Source organism: Mus musculus, chromosome 5 (genome assembly GCF_000001635.26).
Source record: "Mus musculus strain C57BL/6J chromosome 5, GRCm38.p6 C57BL/6J".
Taxonomy (NCBI): domain Eukaryota; kingdom Metazoa; phylum Chordata; class Mammalia; order Rodentia; family Muridae; genus Mus; species Mus musculus.
The window spans coordinates 29433597-29452812 of NC_000071.6; the positions used below are offsets into that span (position 1 = coordinate 29433597).

The 19216-nt window shown below is 44.8% G+C and overlaps 1 protein-coding gene across 6 annotated transcripts; it reads left to right on the forward strand.

Annotated features, from left to right (window-relative positions):
* The first annotated feature begins 1062 nt into the window (after positions 1-1062).
* Positions 1063-18573, forward strand: Nom1 (nucleolar protein with MIF4G domain 1). Of its 6 annotated transcripts, none has more exons than XR_001784716.1 (11): positions 1063-2047; positions 2334-2461; positions 4001-4196; positions 6230-6553; positions 7735-7845; positions 8898-9065; positions 9754-9875; positions 12643-12775; positions 13218-13349; positions 15986-16246; positions 17433-17883. XR_001784716.1 is itself a non-coding variant. In NM_001033457.2 (11 exons), exons 1-11 carry the CDS (start codon positions 1082-1084, stop codon positions 17605-17607), a joined length of 2565 nt encoding a protein of 854 aa, NP_001028629.2. In that variant the 5' UTR covers positions 1071-1081; the 3' UTR covers positions 17608-18573. The 6 variants fall into 6 exon arrangements, 3 of the variants coding, with proteins under 3 accessions (XP_006535805.1, XP_011248078.1, NP_001028629.2); NR_153385.1 differs by having other exon boundaries at positions 1071-2047; positions 16096-16246; positions 17433-18573; NR_153386.1 differs by having other exon boundaries at positions 1071-2047; positions 6230-6290; positions 15986-16095; positions 17433-18573.
* The last annotated feature ends 643 nt before the right edge of the window (positions 18574-19216 follow it).

The following is a 19216-nucleotide window of genomic DNA, read 5'->3' on the forward strand; positions in this document are numbered from 1 at the left end:
CCCATAAAACTCCCCTTAATGAAGACATTCTGAGGAGACATCCTCCTTTGTGTCTCCAAAAATCAACACTCCTGCTGATAAGCAGCAGAACTCCAGATGCCTGTCTTTGAGACCTTAGAGAAATAACAAGCTCAAGGGAGACCATGGAAAAAAGGTAAACAGAGGTCAGGTCACAGACAGTTACAACTGGCCATAAAATTAGTCCCTGAACAGACACCCATTAACACTCCCCCTTCCCGATACACTACCAATCCACCAAATGATTACAGCCCTCTAATCCCCTTTTCTGTAGGGATTCCTAAACTAAACTGTATATAAACCCAGTGTTTTCTGGACTCAGGGTCGTTTGCCAGCATTCACGTAGTGAGTGTGAGGCAGGAGAGCTGAGTTCAAACTTTAAACAATAAAAGACTCTTTCGAGTTGCAGTGGACTTTGCAATTCTTGAGCTCATCTGGATTTCCCGTGGACTCAGGGCACAACATTTGTAATTGTGATAAGCACTAAGGCCAAAAAGCAACTAAGGAAGAAAGGTTTATTTAGTTTAGACTTTCACATCAAGTCCACCTTTGAGGGAAATCAGGACAAGAACTCAAAGCAGGAACCTGGAGGTAAGAACTAAAGCAGAAAGTGGAGGAACAATGTTTGCTGAATCTCTCGGGCTCTGTTCAGCCACCATTTCTATGTGATGGCTAAAGAAACTCCATTTTTATGCCAGACATCCATCTTGGTACCCACTGTGAAACTATCTCAAAGGAAAAGGAAAAGGAAAAGGAAAAGGAAAAGGAAAAGGAAAAGAAAAAGAAAAAAAAAAAAAACCAAAAACACACAGAGAAACAGAATTGACTGCCTTCTCATGGGTACACACGCACGCAAGAAAATGCAAGGATGTGTGAAAATTTATGCTACAGCCATACCTAGGTTTTCTCAGTGCTTCCCAAAACAAAGTACAAGAGCTTCAGATTTTAAAGGACTCTACTAGTGTCTGTGACCTGGTACCCTCCTACCAGCAGAGGAAACCTCCCACCGTCCTTTTTAGTCCATTGAAGCGCGCTTCCGGAAGTCCCGCCCCTTCCGGAAGTGATGCCGCGGAACGTCCCGGAAGTTAACGGCGTCTATAGGCATGGGGCTTGTGAGTTGTGGTGTAGAGCAATGGCACATGCTCTCTTGAAACGTAGCGGCGTCCGCCGCGGTCTGGGCGGCAGGGAGGGTCCCCTGAAACGGCTGCGGCTGGCCGTGGAAGACTTCGTGCGGACTACCTCCGAGAGCGAAGCCTGCGAGAGCCGCAGCGCTGTGGCGCGCTCCCGGCCCGGCGGCCGAAAGAGCCGCAAGGAGCTTCGTAAGGAGAAGCGACACCTGAGGAAAGCGCGGCGCCTGCAGAGGACAGTAGGCTCCGGGTCAGGGGACCAAGGGGGGAATGTCGGCCTTAACGATGGCCCGGAGACTCGACGACCGCCCACTGAGGTGAGACCGACGCCCGCCAAGGCCACAGCAACCCCTGCCAAGGCCAGTGCCCCCTCCACTAACACCAAGGCCTCGGCGGCCCAGCCGAAGGCCAAGGCTAAAGGTGCTCCTGGAAAGCCTGGTCCCGCCACCGCCACCGCCCGGAAGCGGGCACTTCTAGCGGCCAACGAGGAGGAGGACCGAGAGATCCGAAAGCTGGAACGGTGCCTCGGCCTCCACAAGCGTAAGAAGAAGGGCGATGGTAGCTCGGTGCCGCTCAGCTTCGCGCGCGACGGTCTGGACTACATCCTGGGGGCCCTGGAATGTGGGAGCGGCGGCGGCCTGTACGAAAGCAGCGAGGAAGAGGAGGAAGAAAAGTTGGAGACTGGACAGACAGTCTTGGAGAGTGACCTAGAGAGCAATTCTAAAGAAAGTGAGGAGGACCCAGACTGGCAAGTGCTGCAGGAGGATCAGGAAGATGTAAACTCGAAAAGGAGAGGAGAAGCAGAAAGTGGGACTCGGGGAAATAAAGGGACTAAGAAAGTGCGTTTTGCAGAAGTTGTAGAAAAGAGCAGAAGCTCTTCGGAAGATGACATAGAACAGCAGGTATGTCACGAACAGCCTGTAGGCCCTCTGGGCTGTCATTCCAAACGGAGTGAGGGGCAGAGTACAGAACAGTATTTGCACTAACACAGTAGCAGCCACAGCCTGCTGAGGGACAGGCTGACCCAGGCCATTCTAGGCAATCATAGAGCTTCACTTCGTTAAATAGCAGTACCCTGCTCCAAGTTCTCATGGGGTTAGTGTTTGGAGTAAGTAACAACAACAACAACAAAAGATACCGGATTTTCCACTGTACATTTTTGTTTACAATTTTATTCCTGTTTTCAAGGAGAGTCACTCTGTTGAAAGTGGTGAAAAGTACATCCCTCCTCGGCTGAGGAACGAGGAGGTAATAGATGTCCACAAGAAAGAAGAGCTAGACAGGCTCAAGAAACATGTTAAAGGCCTAATTAACAGGTAACCTTACAGAAATATGACACACTATCACTTAGTTGTAGAAACTATCTGAAAAGCCAATGATGGAGGCTAGGACTATACAGTGTTTTGGATCCTTGTTCTTGGTTGACATAACGGGACTTAAATTTGAACAGGTAGGATGCTCAACTGTTTGATATTGCCCTTTCCGTGTTTGAAAACAACCCACAGGGTCATTCTGAGAAGCAGAAAGGAACAGGACATGACTCTGTCCTAGGAGCGGCCTGGCCGAAGTCTGCAGGTCTAGCCTGCAGAAGTGAACTCATCTAGTGGTAAGCAGGGTCTTCAGCCCTTGAGGCACCGTCTGTTTTTAATTGTCCATTTTAAGAATAAAGCATCAGAAGGTTCATTGGAAGCCACATGGGTGGGAATTTGTCACTTACCTTCCCTTGTTGGCTCTCTAATCTTAACAAATAAATTGGAATCACTTGTCTAAAACCTTCTCCACTTGTTTTGTGTCCCTCACTCAGCCTCATTCAGGGCCTCTTCCAAGCCCCAAAGATGACCACTGTCCTGGCCTCTAGCACCTAACCCAATTTTGTCACATTTCAACTATGTATTGTTCTTTTGTGGCTTAACTTGTTATTGTAGATCACTGGGAATTACAAAGACAGAGTAGGGAGGTCCTTAGAGGGATCACTTCCAGGCTAGATTACAGTTAAAAACAGAGACAGCTAGTGGTGTGGCTAAGTTGGTAGAGTATTCATCTAACATGAACAAAGCCTGAAGCCCTCCCTTGCTTGCCAGACCACATAAACTAGAGGTGGTGGTACGTGCCTGTAATCCCAGGACTCAGAAGGAAGAGAGAGACTGAGACCGATTCTGTGCAGTTTTGTTGTTTGAAGATTTAGGTGACTGCTACTGATATCAAGATGCATGAGCTGGGCGTGGTGGCGCACACCTTTAATCCCAGCACTTGGGAGGCGGAGGCAGACGGATTTCTGAGTTCAAGGCCAGCCTGGTCTACAGAGTGAGTTCCAGGACAGCCAGGGCTATACAGAGAAACCCTGTCTTGAAAAAACAAACAAACAAACAAAAAAGATGCATGGCTGTTCTGTCACATCTCCTTTTCTCTCCTGTGTGCTTTTATTTCTTTTTCATTAAAGCCCATAATATCCTGTAACTTTACCATTACCTGTTGTTTTGACAGCAGGTTCAGGTTTAAGCACTGGTACACAATGAATTTAGAAACTGAGTGTGTTTGTGTCATCTAAGAGATGAAACAAGTCCATGGTTTTTTCTTAACTTACCACCTAGGAGTGATTACTGACTCTAGGGGATGTTAGATCAGACTACCTGTGGGCATATGTACAGACTAAGGGAGGATCCCAGGATATGCTTTAGTGACTGTGCTCTGCTAAAATCATTTTTTCAATTATTGTATAAAAGATAACTGACATTATTTCAGGATTTAGAGTGTTATCTGAGCAGTATGCACCAGGTTTCGGAGTGGTTTCTGAACCAGAAATACACATAAAATAGTATATGCATTGGTAACACTTTGCTCATATTCCACTGCAGGTTGAGTGAGCCAAACATGGCTTCTATAAGTGGGCAGCTAGAGGAGCTGTACATGGCCCACAGCAGGAAGGACATGAACGATACCCTGACCACTGCCCTCATGGATGCCTGTGTCACTGCCTCAGCCATGCCCAGCAGACTGATGATGGAGCATGTCTTCTTAGTCAGCATCCTCCACCACACGGTCGGAATAGAGGTACAACTACACCTTTTCTCCATATCCTGACTATGTCATCTGGAATAATATTCCAGTCTGGAGTCAGTGAGTTTGAGAAGTAAAAGACTTGAGAAGCTAAGGACAGAGGACAGTGGCCCAACTACCTCAAAAGCCCTGCTGTGCAAGACTACCCTGGCTACCTTAGGAATTGTGCTTCTATGATCATCTCTCCACCAAGGGCTATACTTATTTTTACATGTGAATGTCTGAGTCCATTTTCTTGCCATTACAAAGCATAATGGATGCCCTGGACAGCTTTCCTTGTGCCCCATAATCACAGTAATTGACACTGTTCTGTGGCTGCTATGGTGCTTCCCCCATCCTATACCACACTGGGACAGTTCAGCAGACTTAATCAAAGTGGTTTTAGTGCGAACAGCATTTCAGTGAATTATTTTAAAAGTCGTAGATTTAACCACCACAGCACATCAGGAATTTACTTGATTTGAAAACCTGAAATTATTGGTCCTGCTTCCCATTTAAACCTTTGCTAATAGCATGAAGAACAATGAGATGACTTGTTCAAGGGGAAGTCATTATAGTACTTTAGCTAATGGCATTCACTGAAGCTTGTGCCAGATATGCTATGCTTTCAGGATGCTGGTTTCCATTAAACTGTGCTGAGAAAAAACTCCCAAGAACTTATGGAAGGAAAAAAAAATGTCCTCAGCTACTGTGTGTCTCCCCTCAAGCATTTAACATTCAGGCCTTTGCAGATTTGTGCTGAAAGTCACATAGAATCAGTACTAACAACATGATAATTGTTCATATTTCTAAATTATATTAATGTGCTTAACTTTAAAGAGATAATAGAATTTAAATTTTGGCCTGTTGCATAATTGGACCTATTTGTGTGCTGAAAACATACCTGAATTAGTGTCTGAGTGTTTCTTGCTCTCTGAAGAATCCTGTCTTTGTTAACACTGTATATGAGCATGAGATGATGTACTGCTCTGTGAGGGCATGCTTAGGTTTTTCTAAAATGAGAAAACCTGAACTAGGAATCAAGCCTCAGTCTTTAGTTTAGCTTTCAGAAATCAGTATTACCATTGCCAGTGTGCTGTGTCTTTCTTGATTCTTTAGCTTCGTTGTTTTACAGTCTTAACAATCCTGTGTGGACTTGCCCATTATACTTTGAGCTGACTGGATCTCATCAGCCCTCCTTTGTCTATGTGTCAACCTAATCTGAATTTTACAGTAACTCTAGTATCTAGTATCTACTGACACTAAACCAGGTTTTGAACAGCTGCCAACACCTTACCCTTGTCTAGTTCCTAGAGTCCCAGGCCAAATGCTGGGAATCATACCCATTGATAGTCCCTGCCAGTCTGTCCCAGATCATTATGTAAGCAGCCTTTCTTCCCCCATCTATCACAGTTGCCTCACTCATCTCCCAGCTGGATGTCCTGCAAAAGGAAATAGTCGCAAGATAATGCTACCAGCAGGAGGGTCAGTCACTATAATTTCTGCTTTCAGGATTCACTGCTTTTGTTCAGAACCACCACAGATTCAAACCTTGGCCTCCTGCTTCCCCAAAACACATGTAGGAGTTATAAATTGAATGTTCCAAAACAGCAAGAGGACTGCCATAGTGGCCTTGTTCAACTTCACCAGGCCTCTGCTAGTTCTTGGCCTGGTGCTGTTCCCTGGTTATCATCTTCACACAGATTCTGACATTAAACTCAAGTTGTCAGGTTGGAAGCAAGCTCCTCTATGCCAAGCTATCTCACTAGCACATTTTTTAAAGAAAATTTTCCAGGGAGTCACAGTAACGACTGGCTAAAAACCACTTTGTTGTTAATTCTAAAGAAATGAAAATATCTTTACAGAAAAGATTTGTCTGCTGAGTCAAGCACTCAGTACTGCTTGTTATATAGAATCTTCTCATCTATATGTGAAGCCTGCATTGTTAGTTACCAGCACCCCTGTCAGATTTTTTCCCACCTGTATTCATGTTGCCGTTTTTAAGGCAGGGTCCCAGAGTGACATGATGTTTGTTCCATCTCCTTCAGGTTGGTGCTTGCTTCCTTGAAGCTGTGGTAAAGAAGTTTGATGCTATCTATAGAGATGGAGGTGAGGGGAAAGAACTGGACAACCTCTTTACCATGATTGCCCATTTGTACAACTTCCACGTGGTACAGTCTATCCTCATCTTTGACATTTTAAAGAAGCTTGTTGGAACTTTTACGGAAAAAGACATTGAGCTGATCCTGTTGATGCTGAAAAATGTGGGCTTTGCATTGAGAAAAGATGACGCCTTGTCACTTAAGGAACTGATCACAGAAGCCCAGACCCAGGCCAGTGGTGCAGGCAACAAGTTTCAGGACCAGAACAGGGTAGGAGTGTTGCTTGACCTGCTGAGTATCCATGAAGCACAGACGGCAGAATGTAAATGAGTGTCTGGCTGAACACTAGTGTTTGTGCCCTAATGTTCTCTGTTTTCTTCTGCCTCATCTGCTACTGTGGCTTTGCCCTTAGTCTGCAAACTGACTTTGGTTTTGGGCGGGGGGGGGGGGGGGGGGGTGTTTCCTTGAATTTTTGAGATGGAGTCTCACTATGTAGCCCAGGCTAGCCTCAAACTCGTGATCCTCTTCTGAGTGTTGGGCTTACATGTGTGTACCACCATATGCTGCTTGAACCTTGTTTCTTCATTAAGAACTCATGCATATTTTATGATTACAATGTTTGTCCTCTCAGAAGTTGTTTCCCAAGAGGCTTGGGTGTCAGCCTGGGTTGGATGTGTGGCACTGCTTCTGAGCAGCAGAGACTTGGGTCTTACTAGCCAGTTTCCCTCCTGTAAAATAGGTCCTGCCTCGTGTGAGGGGATAGAATGGTACCTGAGAGGCCCTCAAAAAGAAAGGAGAAAGTGACCTATTGAAGAGCACCAGTGTGGGAGCCTGGGGCCTTTGGCAGAAAGAAGATAGGACCAAAGCCACACATGGGCCCAGGGAGCCAGGGTTTTTTCTTGGATAGAGGAAGATCTGCCTAGATAGTTGACTGGCAGATCCTGTACTTTGCTGGCCGCTTTGACCCCAGTGTAGAATGATGGGAGGTGGCCTGATCAGGGAAAGGCTTCAGGAATCTTGAAACAAAAGTAGCATGTATGAGTGTGGTGGCAGTGGATGTAGCCTTAGGAGTCAGAAGTAACTTTCATGTGATGGGAGTTTGGGAAAGGGAAGACTGGAAGGGAAGATGACCCTGCTTCTGAATAGTCAAGTTGGCATCTAGATTAAGTCTTGACGGAGGGTTTGTCATGAAGGATACAGGGTCACCCTCATACCAGGGCTGGGCTTGTGGGAGTGGAGGAGGGAAGGCCCGTGGATAGTGCTAAGGTTTGAGAGTCTACTGTTTTAAAAACTGTATCCCTGAAAGCAGTGTTGAAGGTAACACAGACTGCCTCCAGCTGTCAGTGTTCTCATCATTGTTGCCTCTCTGCGTAGCTGAGATGTATTTCTTACCAAGCTCAATCATCAGTGACTATCAGTGATAAGTATCGGTGGATTTCTTTACCCTTAAGGTACGGTTTATGTTGGAAACAATGCTGGCTCTGAAGAACAATGACCTGCGTAAAATCCCTGGTTATAATCCTGAGCCTGTGGAAAAACTGAAGAAGTTACAAAGAACTCTGGTGAGTGACACCCTATTCTGGTTTGTCCTGAACCTCCATGCCATTATGGAGCCATCATGACAATGGTTCAGGCTATGTTCTGCACAAGTGTTTGAAACTGTAAATCTGTCCAGGTCGTAATGGCATATGCCTTTTTTTTTTAATTTTTTTTTAATCATTTATTACTTTACATTCCAATTTTAGCCCCTTCTTCCTCCTGGTTTCCCCTCACACAGCTCCTCCCCTGTCCCCTCATCCCCTTTTCCTCTGAGAATTAGGCCTCCCTGAGATCACCCCACCCTAACACATCAAGTCACACTGTAGGACTAAGCGTATCCTCTCCACTGAGGCCATACAAGGTGTCTCAGGGGAACAGGATCCACAGGTAGTCAGCAGATTCAGGGACAGCCCCTGCTCCAGTTATTGGGGACCCTACATGAAGACCAAGCTGCACATCTGCTACATATGAATGGCATATACCTTTAAGCCCAGCCCTCTGGAGGCAGAAGCAAGGTGGATCTCTGAGTTTGAGGCCAGCCTGGTCTACAGAGTGAGTTCCAGGACAGTCAAGGCTACACAGAGGAGGAGGAGGAAGAGGGAGGAAGAAGAAGAAGAGGAGGAGGGACAGAGATGGGAAGAGGGGACTGCGTATCAGTAGTGATGATTCCATCGAATTCATTGAGTACTCAACTTTGAATCTTCTGAGGTGCTAGATTTAGACTGTATGATGGCTTCCTCTGTTCGCACTCAGAAGGCCAGACCCCATCTGGAACGAGGAAGCTTTCCTCAGATGTTCAGCCTGTCGTCCTGCCAGCACAAGAGAGTCATTCCGAGTCTCTAGTCACATATGCACCATTGGTGCAGATCCCAGGTCACACACATTTGAATTGCGGACCCACAGACTTCACACATAGAACACTGAGAGGTGATGGCTCTTTCTAGCATTTTTCAATCAGTTGTGGGTGATTCATTGCCATAGTCGTACACCAAAACTGCCACTGTCAAACAAAGCGTGACAGAAGTGCAGGTGTGAATCAGCTGAAACACTTCATGAAGCCTTTTCTTTTAATCAGGTTCGAAATGCTGGCTCAGGTTCTGAGACTCGGCTTCGCATCTCCTGGGATGGCATCTTGAATGCAGAGCAGACTGGTCGCTGGTGGATTGTGGGGTCTGCATGGAGTGGGACCCCAATGATTGACAACAGTCATCACATACAACTTCAGAAGCCACTTGCAGGCATGGTATGAAGTCTATGTTGGCTGCCTGGCTATGGACACCCTGGTGCATCAGAAGTCTGTTCTGCTTAAAGCAGCTCCCTGTTAATCCTGGGTGTTCTTGAAATGTCCCACAAAGGATTATCAGGAAGCTTCATAGAAATAGCTCATGTGAGCCTATGATTAATTCAGTTTCTTAAGAATTTTTAAAAGTTTCAACCCCAATTCAGACAAAATCTAGAAACTGAATGTGAGAGGTGTGAAAACAAAACTCATTTGATAGGAGCTGTTGTTGGAACTCAGCAGTATGCTGTTCCCAGGAAGTATAGGTTCTAGTTCCTACTGTGGATTCAAATTGTAACTCCAATGTCCTTGTCTTTCCTGCCCGGGAGCCCTCATCTCACTTGGTAGTTGTGGCTCCCAGACTCTGGCAGCAGCTTGTATCTGAACTTGGTCTTCATCTGATGCACAGATCTGATCCTCCTCCTTAGAAGGCTCCCACTGAGCTTTTCTCCTTTTGCAGATTTACCCAAGAATACAGACTTGGTATTTACATGCATACATGTACACACAGTTTACAGTCACTTCTTCAATAGTGACTGTTACTCTTCAGAAATTCAAGTTTAGACACATTCTAGAACAGTGTCCCTTCTCTGAGGAGACTGCTTTCGTTGGGATAATGGAACAGTGTGGGCACTGATCTTTCTCTTTTCAGGCTAGCTCTAAGATGCTGGAGCTTGCGAGGAAGCAGAGAATGAACACTGATGTCAGGAGGATCATATTCTGCACTTTAATGACAAGTGAGGACTTCTTGGATGCCTTTGAAAAGCTGCTGAAGTAAGCATTGGTGGAAACATTTTGATTTTTATTTAATAGATGTGACAGAAATAATTGATCTCTGTTTTAGCTTTTGGATAATTTGAACAACTGAGTCTTCCCTGTTACTGCCCTCTTACCTGAGCTTCAGGTTCCACATGACCCTCATAACACATTGAGCCCTGCTTATATGTCCTTGGTAAATGGTGCTGTATAGTGCCAAGATTTGAGAGTTTGACTGGCAGTATTAGGTAACCAGCTACCAGATTAGTCTGTTAGGGCTGTCAGTTTTTGAGAATTGTTATCTCTGTCTTTCAGACTCTTGATATAAAACTTACAATATATTTTCTATAATTAGTTATAAATTTTACAAAGTATTTCTTTTTATTGTTGGGGGGGGGGGGGGAGGTTGGATTTTCGGTTTTTTTCCGAGACAAGATTTCTCTATGTAGCCCTGGCTGTCCTGGAACTCACTTTGTAGACCAGGCTGGCCTCGAACTCAGAAATCCGCCTGCCTCTGCCTCTGCCTCTGCCTCCCTAGTGCTGAGATTAAAGGCGTGCGCCACCACACCCGGCTTGCAAAGTATTTCTAAAACTATCGAATATTAACCCCTTTCTTTATCTGGTTCAAACTTAGAAATAACTGCAAGTTTGATGATTAGGTTTCTGAACTGAGCCTTGTTGATATGAAAACCTCAAGCTTGCTTCTGTTTTTGAAACCTTACTGTATTGCTGAATGTAGGTAGCACCGAGTCTTCTAGTCAGTGCTGGCATGGTAGTGCAACTTGTTACCCTAGCACTTGTAAGGCTAAAGCTGAAGAATCATACTTCCAGGCCAGCTAGGATACAAAAGAAAAGGCATACCAGACTTAGCCGCGGCTCCCTGCCCACTCAACTTCTATTCATGAAAATCATTAGCCAAGCTGGGACTATAACTCAGTAGTGTGAGGCCCTGGAGTCTAGCACTCCAGCATTGCAGTTTTGTCTTATTTTATTTAATCACTGTCTGTTCTTGTGGATATTTAACTCCATGGATTGATTAAGCTGATTGATGGAGCTGAAATGAAACTGGTTGTTTGGATAGCCCACATACACCTTGAGCAGCATGCTGCTTCAGTTGGGTTTGGTTGCTGTTTTCTCCTGAGTCTCGAGCCTTTGTCTCCAGCCATTGAACTCAGCGTGCAGTCAGTTGGGGTTAGGGACATGACTCAGTGGCAGAGGGTTTGCCTAGCATGTACAGGGCTGTATGGCATGCACAGGGTAGTTAGTTCTACTCTTAATATGCCTCCCTCCTGCTGACACAAGAAGAAGAAAGACAAATCAGTTGCTTTTAATTGCCAAAAACTCATTCCACTATTGGGTAGACACCATCTAAGGGGGTCCTCTTGGTGCCTGGGATACTTGTCAGTCAGCTCCACAGAAGTTTGAGCACCAAGGCTAACATCAGCACAGGTGGTTCTAAAGGATTCTCTGCCCAGGACAAGGAGTCAGTCTTGACTTCATGACTGTTGGCATGTTTATATAACAGACCTAGAGGCTCAGAAAATGCATCCTTGGTAGCCTCTGTTTCAAGAAAAGTGCCTGCTCCAAAAAAACAAAAACAAAAAACTAGGAAGGAGGTTTAGTGGCTGTGATCTTCCTATGTTCCCACTGTGGTGGTTGCTACCAGACACTGGGACTGTCCACACTCACAGGACTATACAAAGAACAGGATGGGGATGGATATTGCTTTGAGTTTTACCTGGAGAAGGGGTATGTTGGGGGTTTGAGATAGTTCTCCCTATACAGCTCAAGCTGCTCTTGAGCTCCACAGCTGCATAACAATATAAACCAGTCCTCAGCTTTGTAACTTGGGAGTTGTGTTGTGCCTTACACATTGGGCCATGTTATTAAAAAAAAAACTGAGGCCCAAAGAAGCTAGGAACAAAACTGGACTGTGGCCCAGTATGTGGCTGCCACTATCATCTTGAACACTCATATGCTACTGGATTCCTCAGACAGGGAGGAACTGATTTTGCTATAAAAATTGAAATCAGGCCTCACCATCTGCACCAGGCAGGAGAGCTGGCCCTGCCTCATGGGCCTCAACACCCTGAAGAGTAGACCCTGTACCTCACCTGTGCAGCGCAGTAGAGCTGATCCTAGTGACTAAGACACATGTGAGCCAGCCCCAAGAACAGAAGAACAGGCCCCCGCCCTTGCCAGCTGGTTCATTGGGTGAGCTAGTCAGAGCAGTGCTGAAAAGCTTGCCCTGGTGGTATTGGGTGTAGGAGAGCTGGTGGGCTGACCAACTCAGCCACCTCCTGGGCCCAGATCCAGGGCTTTGAGTTGCCCCATCCACCCACCATCTACCCCATCTATGAACTGCTGGAGCACATGAAGGGTCCAGTCCTACAGATCCAAAGCTGCAGGATCTCCATGACACAGGACAACAACAGATTAAGAGGATCCCCATGAGGATCCAGTATTGATAATATAGCAGAAGCCAGAGGCCTCAAACCAGACCAGTGGCACATTGCAATGAATATTTGTAAGTAAAGATGTTTGGACAAAAAATTATATAGTGTGTGACAGACCATGACACACTGCAGCCCTCACACTGCAGCCCTCACCACAAGAATATTTGTTTTAATTCTACCTTCTTTTCTTTTGGAGGGGTGATTGTAAGGAGAGGTACAAAGGAATGAGGAAATGAATGGGATTGGGGTACATGACATGAAATTCACAAAGAATCAATAAAACGTTAAAGATCGAAAGAATCTATTCTTAGTTGGCTGTTTGTCCATAGGCTTGGACTGAAGGACCAGCAGGAGAGAGAGATAGTTCATATCCTCATGGATTGCTGTCTGCAAGAGAAAACCTACAACCCTTTCTATGCTTTCCTGGCCAGCAAATTCTGTGACTATGAAAGGAGATTCCAGGTAACTTATAAGACCACCAGTACATCTGTCTGGCTCATTACCAGGAGTTCTGTGTCCCCATCATGTGTCATGTCCATGCTAGCAGCCAGACCTACCTGCATTGGAGAGAAGATAGAACAGTGGGGCAAGGTAACAAGGATCTAGCCCAAGGCAGCTGGTCTGTCACAGCTGGAATGATTGTGGTCTTCTGGCTGGATGCCTCTGTAGTGTTTTAAGGCACTAACAACCTTTCTTCAAAGCTGTGTGTTGAAGTGTGGGACAAAACTTCAAAATTGACTTCTATGATGGTGTCAGGAAGAGGCAGTGAAGTTGTTCCTATTTCCATGCACTGGGTTATTGACAACAAGTGACTAAGGAATAGAGTACCTCTAGCGTACATTTCCGGTAAGTTGTTCCAATGACTTGTTGCATTTTAACGTTTTTCTTCTTTACTGTTAACCAGATGACTTTCCAGTTCAGCATATGGGACAAATTTCGGGACTTAGAAAATTTGCCAGACACTAAGTTCTCAAATCTGGTTCATCTGCTGGCACACTTGTTGAGGACAAAATCACTTCCACTTTCTGTTCTAAAGGTTTGTATAGTGCTTAGTATAAGCATCTAAGATAGTATAAATTATTTTATTTGGTATATTTTAAGATGCATTTTCTGAAATTCTGAAATTTGAGGGTTGGCAGGGAAGAGAGCGGCAAGGTTTCTCTATTAGTCTTGGCTGTCCTGGAACTCTCTCTGTAGACCAGGCTGGCTTTGAACTCAGAGATCTGCCTGCTTCTGCCTCCCAAGTGCTGAGATTAGAGGTCAGTACACATACACCAGCTATGAAAGGTTTTAATTATAATAGCCATCACAGAAAATACCCATTCTATAAATTTACTTAGAGAATTAATGTCCAATTATAGGTTTAGATTGGTTTTTGTTTGTTTTGTTCTGCTTTACATTAATTTATTTTGTGTGTGTGTGTGTGCGTGTGTGCGTGTGTGCGAGAGCGCTTATGTATATGGGCTTGCATGTGCTTTTCACAGCTAGCTCATCTGGGAGCAAAGAGTGAAGTAGAACTTTGCTTTCAGGGTTACTATTGCAGTGGTAAAACAAAACAACTAAAAGCAGCTTGAGGAGAAAGGGGTTCATTTCACTTATGCTTCCAAGTAACAGTCCATCACCAAGGGAAGTCAGGTCAGGACATGATGCAGAAGCCCTGAAGGTATTCCTCTCAGCCCACTTTTTTATAGACCCCAGGACAACCAGCCTAAGATGGCCTCACCTACAATGGGCTGAGCCCTTTCTACATCAGTCACTACAGCCCATCCTTTTCTCTCTCCTTTTCTTGAGATAGGCACTACAGTCCATCTTATAGGGACATTTCTCAATTAAGCTTCCCTCCTCTCAGATGATTCTAGCTTGTGTGAAATTGACATAAAACTAGACAGGACAGACTTTCCTTATAAAGATGCAATTGTGGACCTTCACTGCAAAATACCATGAAGCTGTAGCTCACCACCCCTGCACTTGGGGCCTTCAAAGCCTTGAGACACCAGTACAGAAGACAGAAGCACAGGAGGTGGGGATTGCTGACCTTCTGACCAGACTAAAGGAGATAAACAGTAGACATAAGTCAAGATGCTAACTAAGTTCCATGTCTTTCTATAACATTGCTAGTCTGTAAGGCAGCATCCTGTGCATTTGCCTCCTGCTTCATCAACGTTTCTGCTCACAATTTCTTGGTGACCTTGAGAATTAGGCAGGAGCCAGTTGTGTATGGTAGGGCTTGTACTAGGGTTCTCCAGAGTAACAGACTTACAGAATGAATCGATACATAGAAAGGGGTTTATAGCTAACCCAACAGTGGCTATCTGTGGACAAAAAGTCCACAAGGCTAAATGTCTCAGCTGGTCTTCAGTATACACTGAAATCCTGAAGAAGTAGTCTCTAATGCCAGTGAAGGAATGGACTTGCTAGCAGGACAGGGCAAGAAGGCAAAAAACAAAAGATCCCTCCTCTCTTGTCCTTACATAGGCTTCAAACAAAAGGTGAAGTATGATTCTAATTAGAAGTGGATCTTCGGGCTGGAGAGATGGCTCAGTGGTTAAAAGCACCAACTGCTCTTCCAGAGGTCCTGAGTTCAAATCCCAGCAACCACATGATGGCTCACAACCATCTGTAATGAGATCTGACACCCTCTACTGGAGTTTCTGAAGAGCTACAGTGTACTTACATATAATAAATAAATAAATCTTTAAAAAAAAAAAAAAGAAGTGGATCTTCCTACTTCAAATTAAGCAAAAAAAATCCCTCACAGGTGAGCCCTCCATTTTGGAATTTTAGTTAATTCCAGATGTAGTCAAGTTGACAGCTAGGAGTAGCCATCACCGAGCACATCCCTGACCTTGTTCTTGGGCTCTTGTTTGTACCCCTCAACTCTTCTCAGGAAAGCTACTCTTTAATATAGTATTTATCCTGTTCAAAGGCTTTTTCCTATTCCTGTATCTGCAAGGTGAGCATATGGAGCATTGCTCAAGCCTCTCTGGGTAGGACCTTGTCACCATACCCTGTCTTCTTGCAGCTTTTCTTTCTTCCTTTTTCTTTTCTTTTTTTCCAAATAAGATGAAGGTCAGTTTATTAGCATTTTAAAAGGGAAAAAGACTACAGGCAAGCTGTAGCTGGAGAAGAGAAAGAAAAATGACCATGCCATTTAAGCTAGCATGGAGGACAGACACAAGACAAAACATCCTTTGTGATGGGATGTGTTGGAGGAAGAAAAGCCCAGCATGCTAAGGAAAGCATACTGTTAAGCTCCCTTCAAATTCAACTTGAGTTTGTGTTTTCTCCATGTTGGTGTTTGTGGTTGTCTATGTATAATATGTTTATCGTACTGCTAAAAATGAGATGCTTTGCTCAGTTTTTGATGCTTTTCTAAGAAACACATAATATGTGTGTGTGTTAACCTAATTTTCTATGTGGAGTTGTAACTAAAGAGTAACTACTTCAGAGGACAGAGGACTCCAACCCTGGGTTTGGAGTGTATATACCCTATAGCTATGATCCCCACTGCATTGTAGCTCACAGCCTAGGAACCAGCCCACCTTGCCAGTAGTAAGTACTCTGTCATTGCCAGCAGTTGGTTCCTGACAGCCAGTGTTGTAGAGAGTAAGAAGGGCCACAAACCATGTACTGAATCAGCATGGTGATGCTTTCCTACCCCCTGACCCTTAGGTAGTTGAATTCAGTGAATTGGATAAACCCAGAGTTCACTTCCTACGGAGGGTGTTGACTGCACTGTTGATGGAAACTGAAGACGACGACTTGGCTGTAATTTTTTCAAGGTATGTGCCTAGTGTTCCCTGATTGAACGTAGGAAGACTTCTTGCTCTTGCTCCTTCGCCTGCTTGCTGCGTGAGACTGAGTAACTGCTAGATCCTTGGACTTCCATTCACAGCTGCGACTAAACAATTGTTGGGAATTGGGCTGCCGACTGTAAGTCATCAATAAATTCCTTTACTATCTAGAGACTATCCATAAGTTCTGTGACTCTAGAGAACCCTGACTAATACAGAAGTTGGTACCAGGAGTGGTTCTAGAGTAACAGAAATACAAGGATGAATCTTTTAAAATACTGGAATTGGCTTATTGATCCACCACTTCTACCACTGAGTCTTATCCCTAGCCCTCAGAAAGATAAAAGTGGGCACTGTGGTTCATAACTTTAATCCCAGAGTTTAAGAAACTGAGGCAGGAGAATTGCTACAAGCTCAGGGCCAGACTGGCATACCCAGTGAATTTTAGGCCAGAATAACACAGTGAGACTCTGTCTCAAAAAAAAAAAAAAAAAAAAAAAAAAAAAAAAAAAAAAGAATTTTTATTTTGTTGGTTTCTATATTTTTGAGACAGGTTCCCACTATATATCCCTGGCTAGTATGAACAGGCTGGCCTTGAACTCACAGGTCTGCCCAGCCTTTGCTAGGATTAAAGACCTGCACCACCACACCTGACAAAAATTCTTAACAAAGAATCCTACTTTGAAAGAAGCTGGAGCTAGGTGGTAGCGCACACCTTTAATCCCAGCACTCAGGAGGCGTTAAGCAGGTAAATCTCTGAGTTCGAGGCCAGCCAAGGCTACAGAGCAAGTCCAGGACAGCCAGGGCAGAGAAACCTTGTCTTAGAAAAAAGCAGAACCACAAATTAGCTAGATAGCTAGATATGTAGGTGGGTGGATTCGGGATGGATGGATGGATTCTGGGTGCAACTAGTTATGCAGCCTATGCTAGTAATCCTAGCACCTCAGAGACTGAGTCAGTAGGGTCACAAATTTAGCGCCACCCTGGGTTACCCTCTCCTTTAAAAACAGAAGCCAGGTATAATGACATTCTTGTGGTTACACCTTTTCTAGAGACTGAGCCAAGGATGATTCTTTGAGTCCAGGTGTTCAAGGATAGCTTAGACACTATAGTAAGGTTCTGCCTAAAAATACAGAGATTTTCTTCAATAAGCCACAGGATTGGAGTCTCAGTAGCAGGACAGTTGTCTGTCTTATACAAGACCCTGGGTTTTACACAATCATCCAGAAAACAAATGCCTAAAAGTGGGTTTTGTCTTGCTTCTTGAGGCACCGGGCTCTCAAAGACAAGCTTCTCCCTGACCCTTGTCTCCAATTTCCTTTCAGAGTGTCTGACAACCCAAAGCTGGGAATGTTGCGAGAAGGCCTGAAGCTCTTCATTGGCCACTTCTTACTGAAGCACACACAGGCTCACCAGAGTGCTGAGGAAGCCAGTCTGCTGAGAGAGAAGGCTGGCCTTGCATCTAAGTCTTTACAGGGCAAAGCCATCCTGAGAATGTAGCCAGAGTATAGGGAGCATTTGACCAAGAGATGTGGTTTGTGAATTCAAGGCAGTCCTGCCTCTAAGAACAGGAGGATTATGCCATGCTTTGTCAGGGTTTAAATATTGTATTTTCAGATTTTTAGAGTATTATGTACTTCAAATGTATATGTATGTATATAGCAGGTCAGGGGAAAGGGGGAGAAAAGATTAAGCCATGAGGAGAGGGTTGGGACCATAAATTGATGACTATTTTTTATCTTCTAAAATGTTGGTTAAAAGTTTAAAAACTGGGCACATGGTGGCACGTGTCTTTCATTCTAGCACTCGGGGAAGCAGGGGCAGGCAGATCTCTGAGTTCCAGGCCAGCCTGGTCTACATAGTGAGTTCTAGGACAGCCAGAGTAAATTGTGTGACCTATCTCAAAAAAAAAAAAAAAAAAAAAGTTCTAATGCCTTAAGAAAGTGTGGTGCTTAGGCTCTGATATCTCCCACTCCGAAATCCCACTCACTTCAGGTAGGTATTGAGTACTTGGGAAGAAGAGACAAAAAAGAACAGAGATAAGGAGCTGGCAAGATGGCTCAGCTGGTAAGAGCTCGGACTGCTCTTCAAAAGGTCCTGAGTTTCATATCCCAGCAACCTCATGGTGGCTCACAACCACCCGTAATGAGATCTAACGCCCTCTTCTGGTGTGTCTGAAGACAGCTACAGTGTACTTATGTATAATAATAAATAAATAAATCTTTGGACCAGAGCGAGCAGGCTCTTAAGTGAGCAGGGTTGACCAGATCAAGCGGAGCCAACCAGAGCAAGTGGAGGTCCTAAATTCAATTCCCAACAACTACATGAAGGCTCACAACCATCTCTACAGCTACAGTGTACTCATACACATAAAATAAATAAATCTTTTTTTTAAAAAAAGAACAGATAACATGATTGTGTTAGGTAAGGGTAGCATGGGCTCACAGACTGAAGAAGGATGCATGGCTTCCATGAGTCCTCTTTATAGCCTTAAAGTTTGCTTTCTCTCAAATGCGGTGAACTTGACTAACCCTGACCTTCAGTTGTAACTAACGAGAAGTAGAAAAGTTCTAAATTAGAGCTTTTACACCCAGCGATGTCCTATGTGGAGTGCCCTTTTCAGACAGGCAGGCAGGCAGGCACAGACAAGGAATGCTGTTCCTATGAGATTCACCCCTTCTGTCAGTTTTGAACAGCATATCCCTGTAGCATTGTGTTTGAGATGACCGTGTATGGTCAGGAGGTCTCCATGCAGGTCCCTGAGAACTGAGCCGTGAAGTGAGCCAGCAGTGCCTGCTGCTGTTCTTGTTGCTATGACAACACCTGACACGAGCAGCATAAGGAAGGGTGGCCTGGGCTCATACTATGTAGGTACATCATAGTGGGGCATCATGCAGCAAGAGCTCAAGGCATCTGGTCACATTGCACCTGCAGTGAGGAAGCAGAGAGAGACACATGTACTCGGTTCACTTTCTCCTTTTCATTAAGTCCAAGCCCCCAGCCCATGTTCAGCCCAATCAAGAAACTCTTACAGCCACTCCCAGAGGTTTGCCTTCTAGGTGATTTGGATCCTACCAAGTGGGCAGTGTATATAGATTTGGGGGTTGAG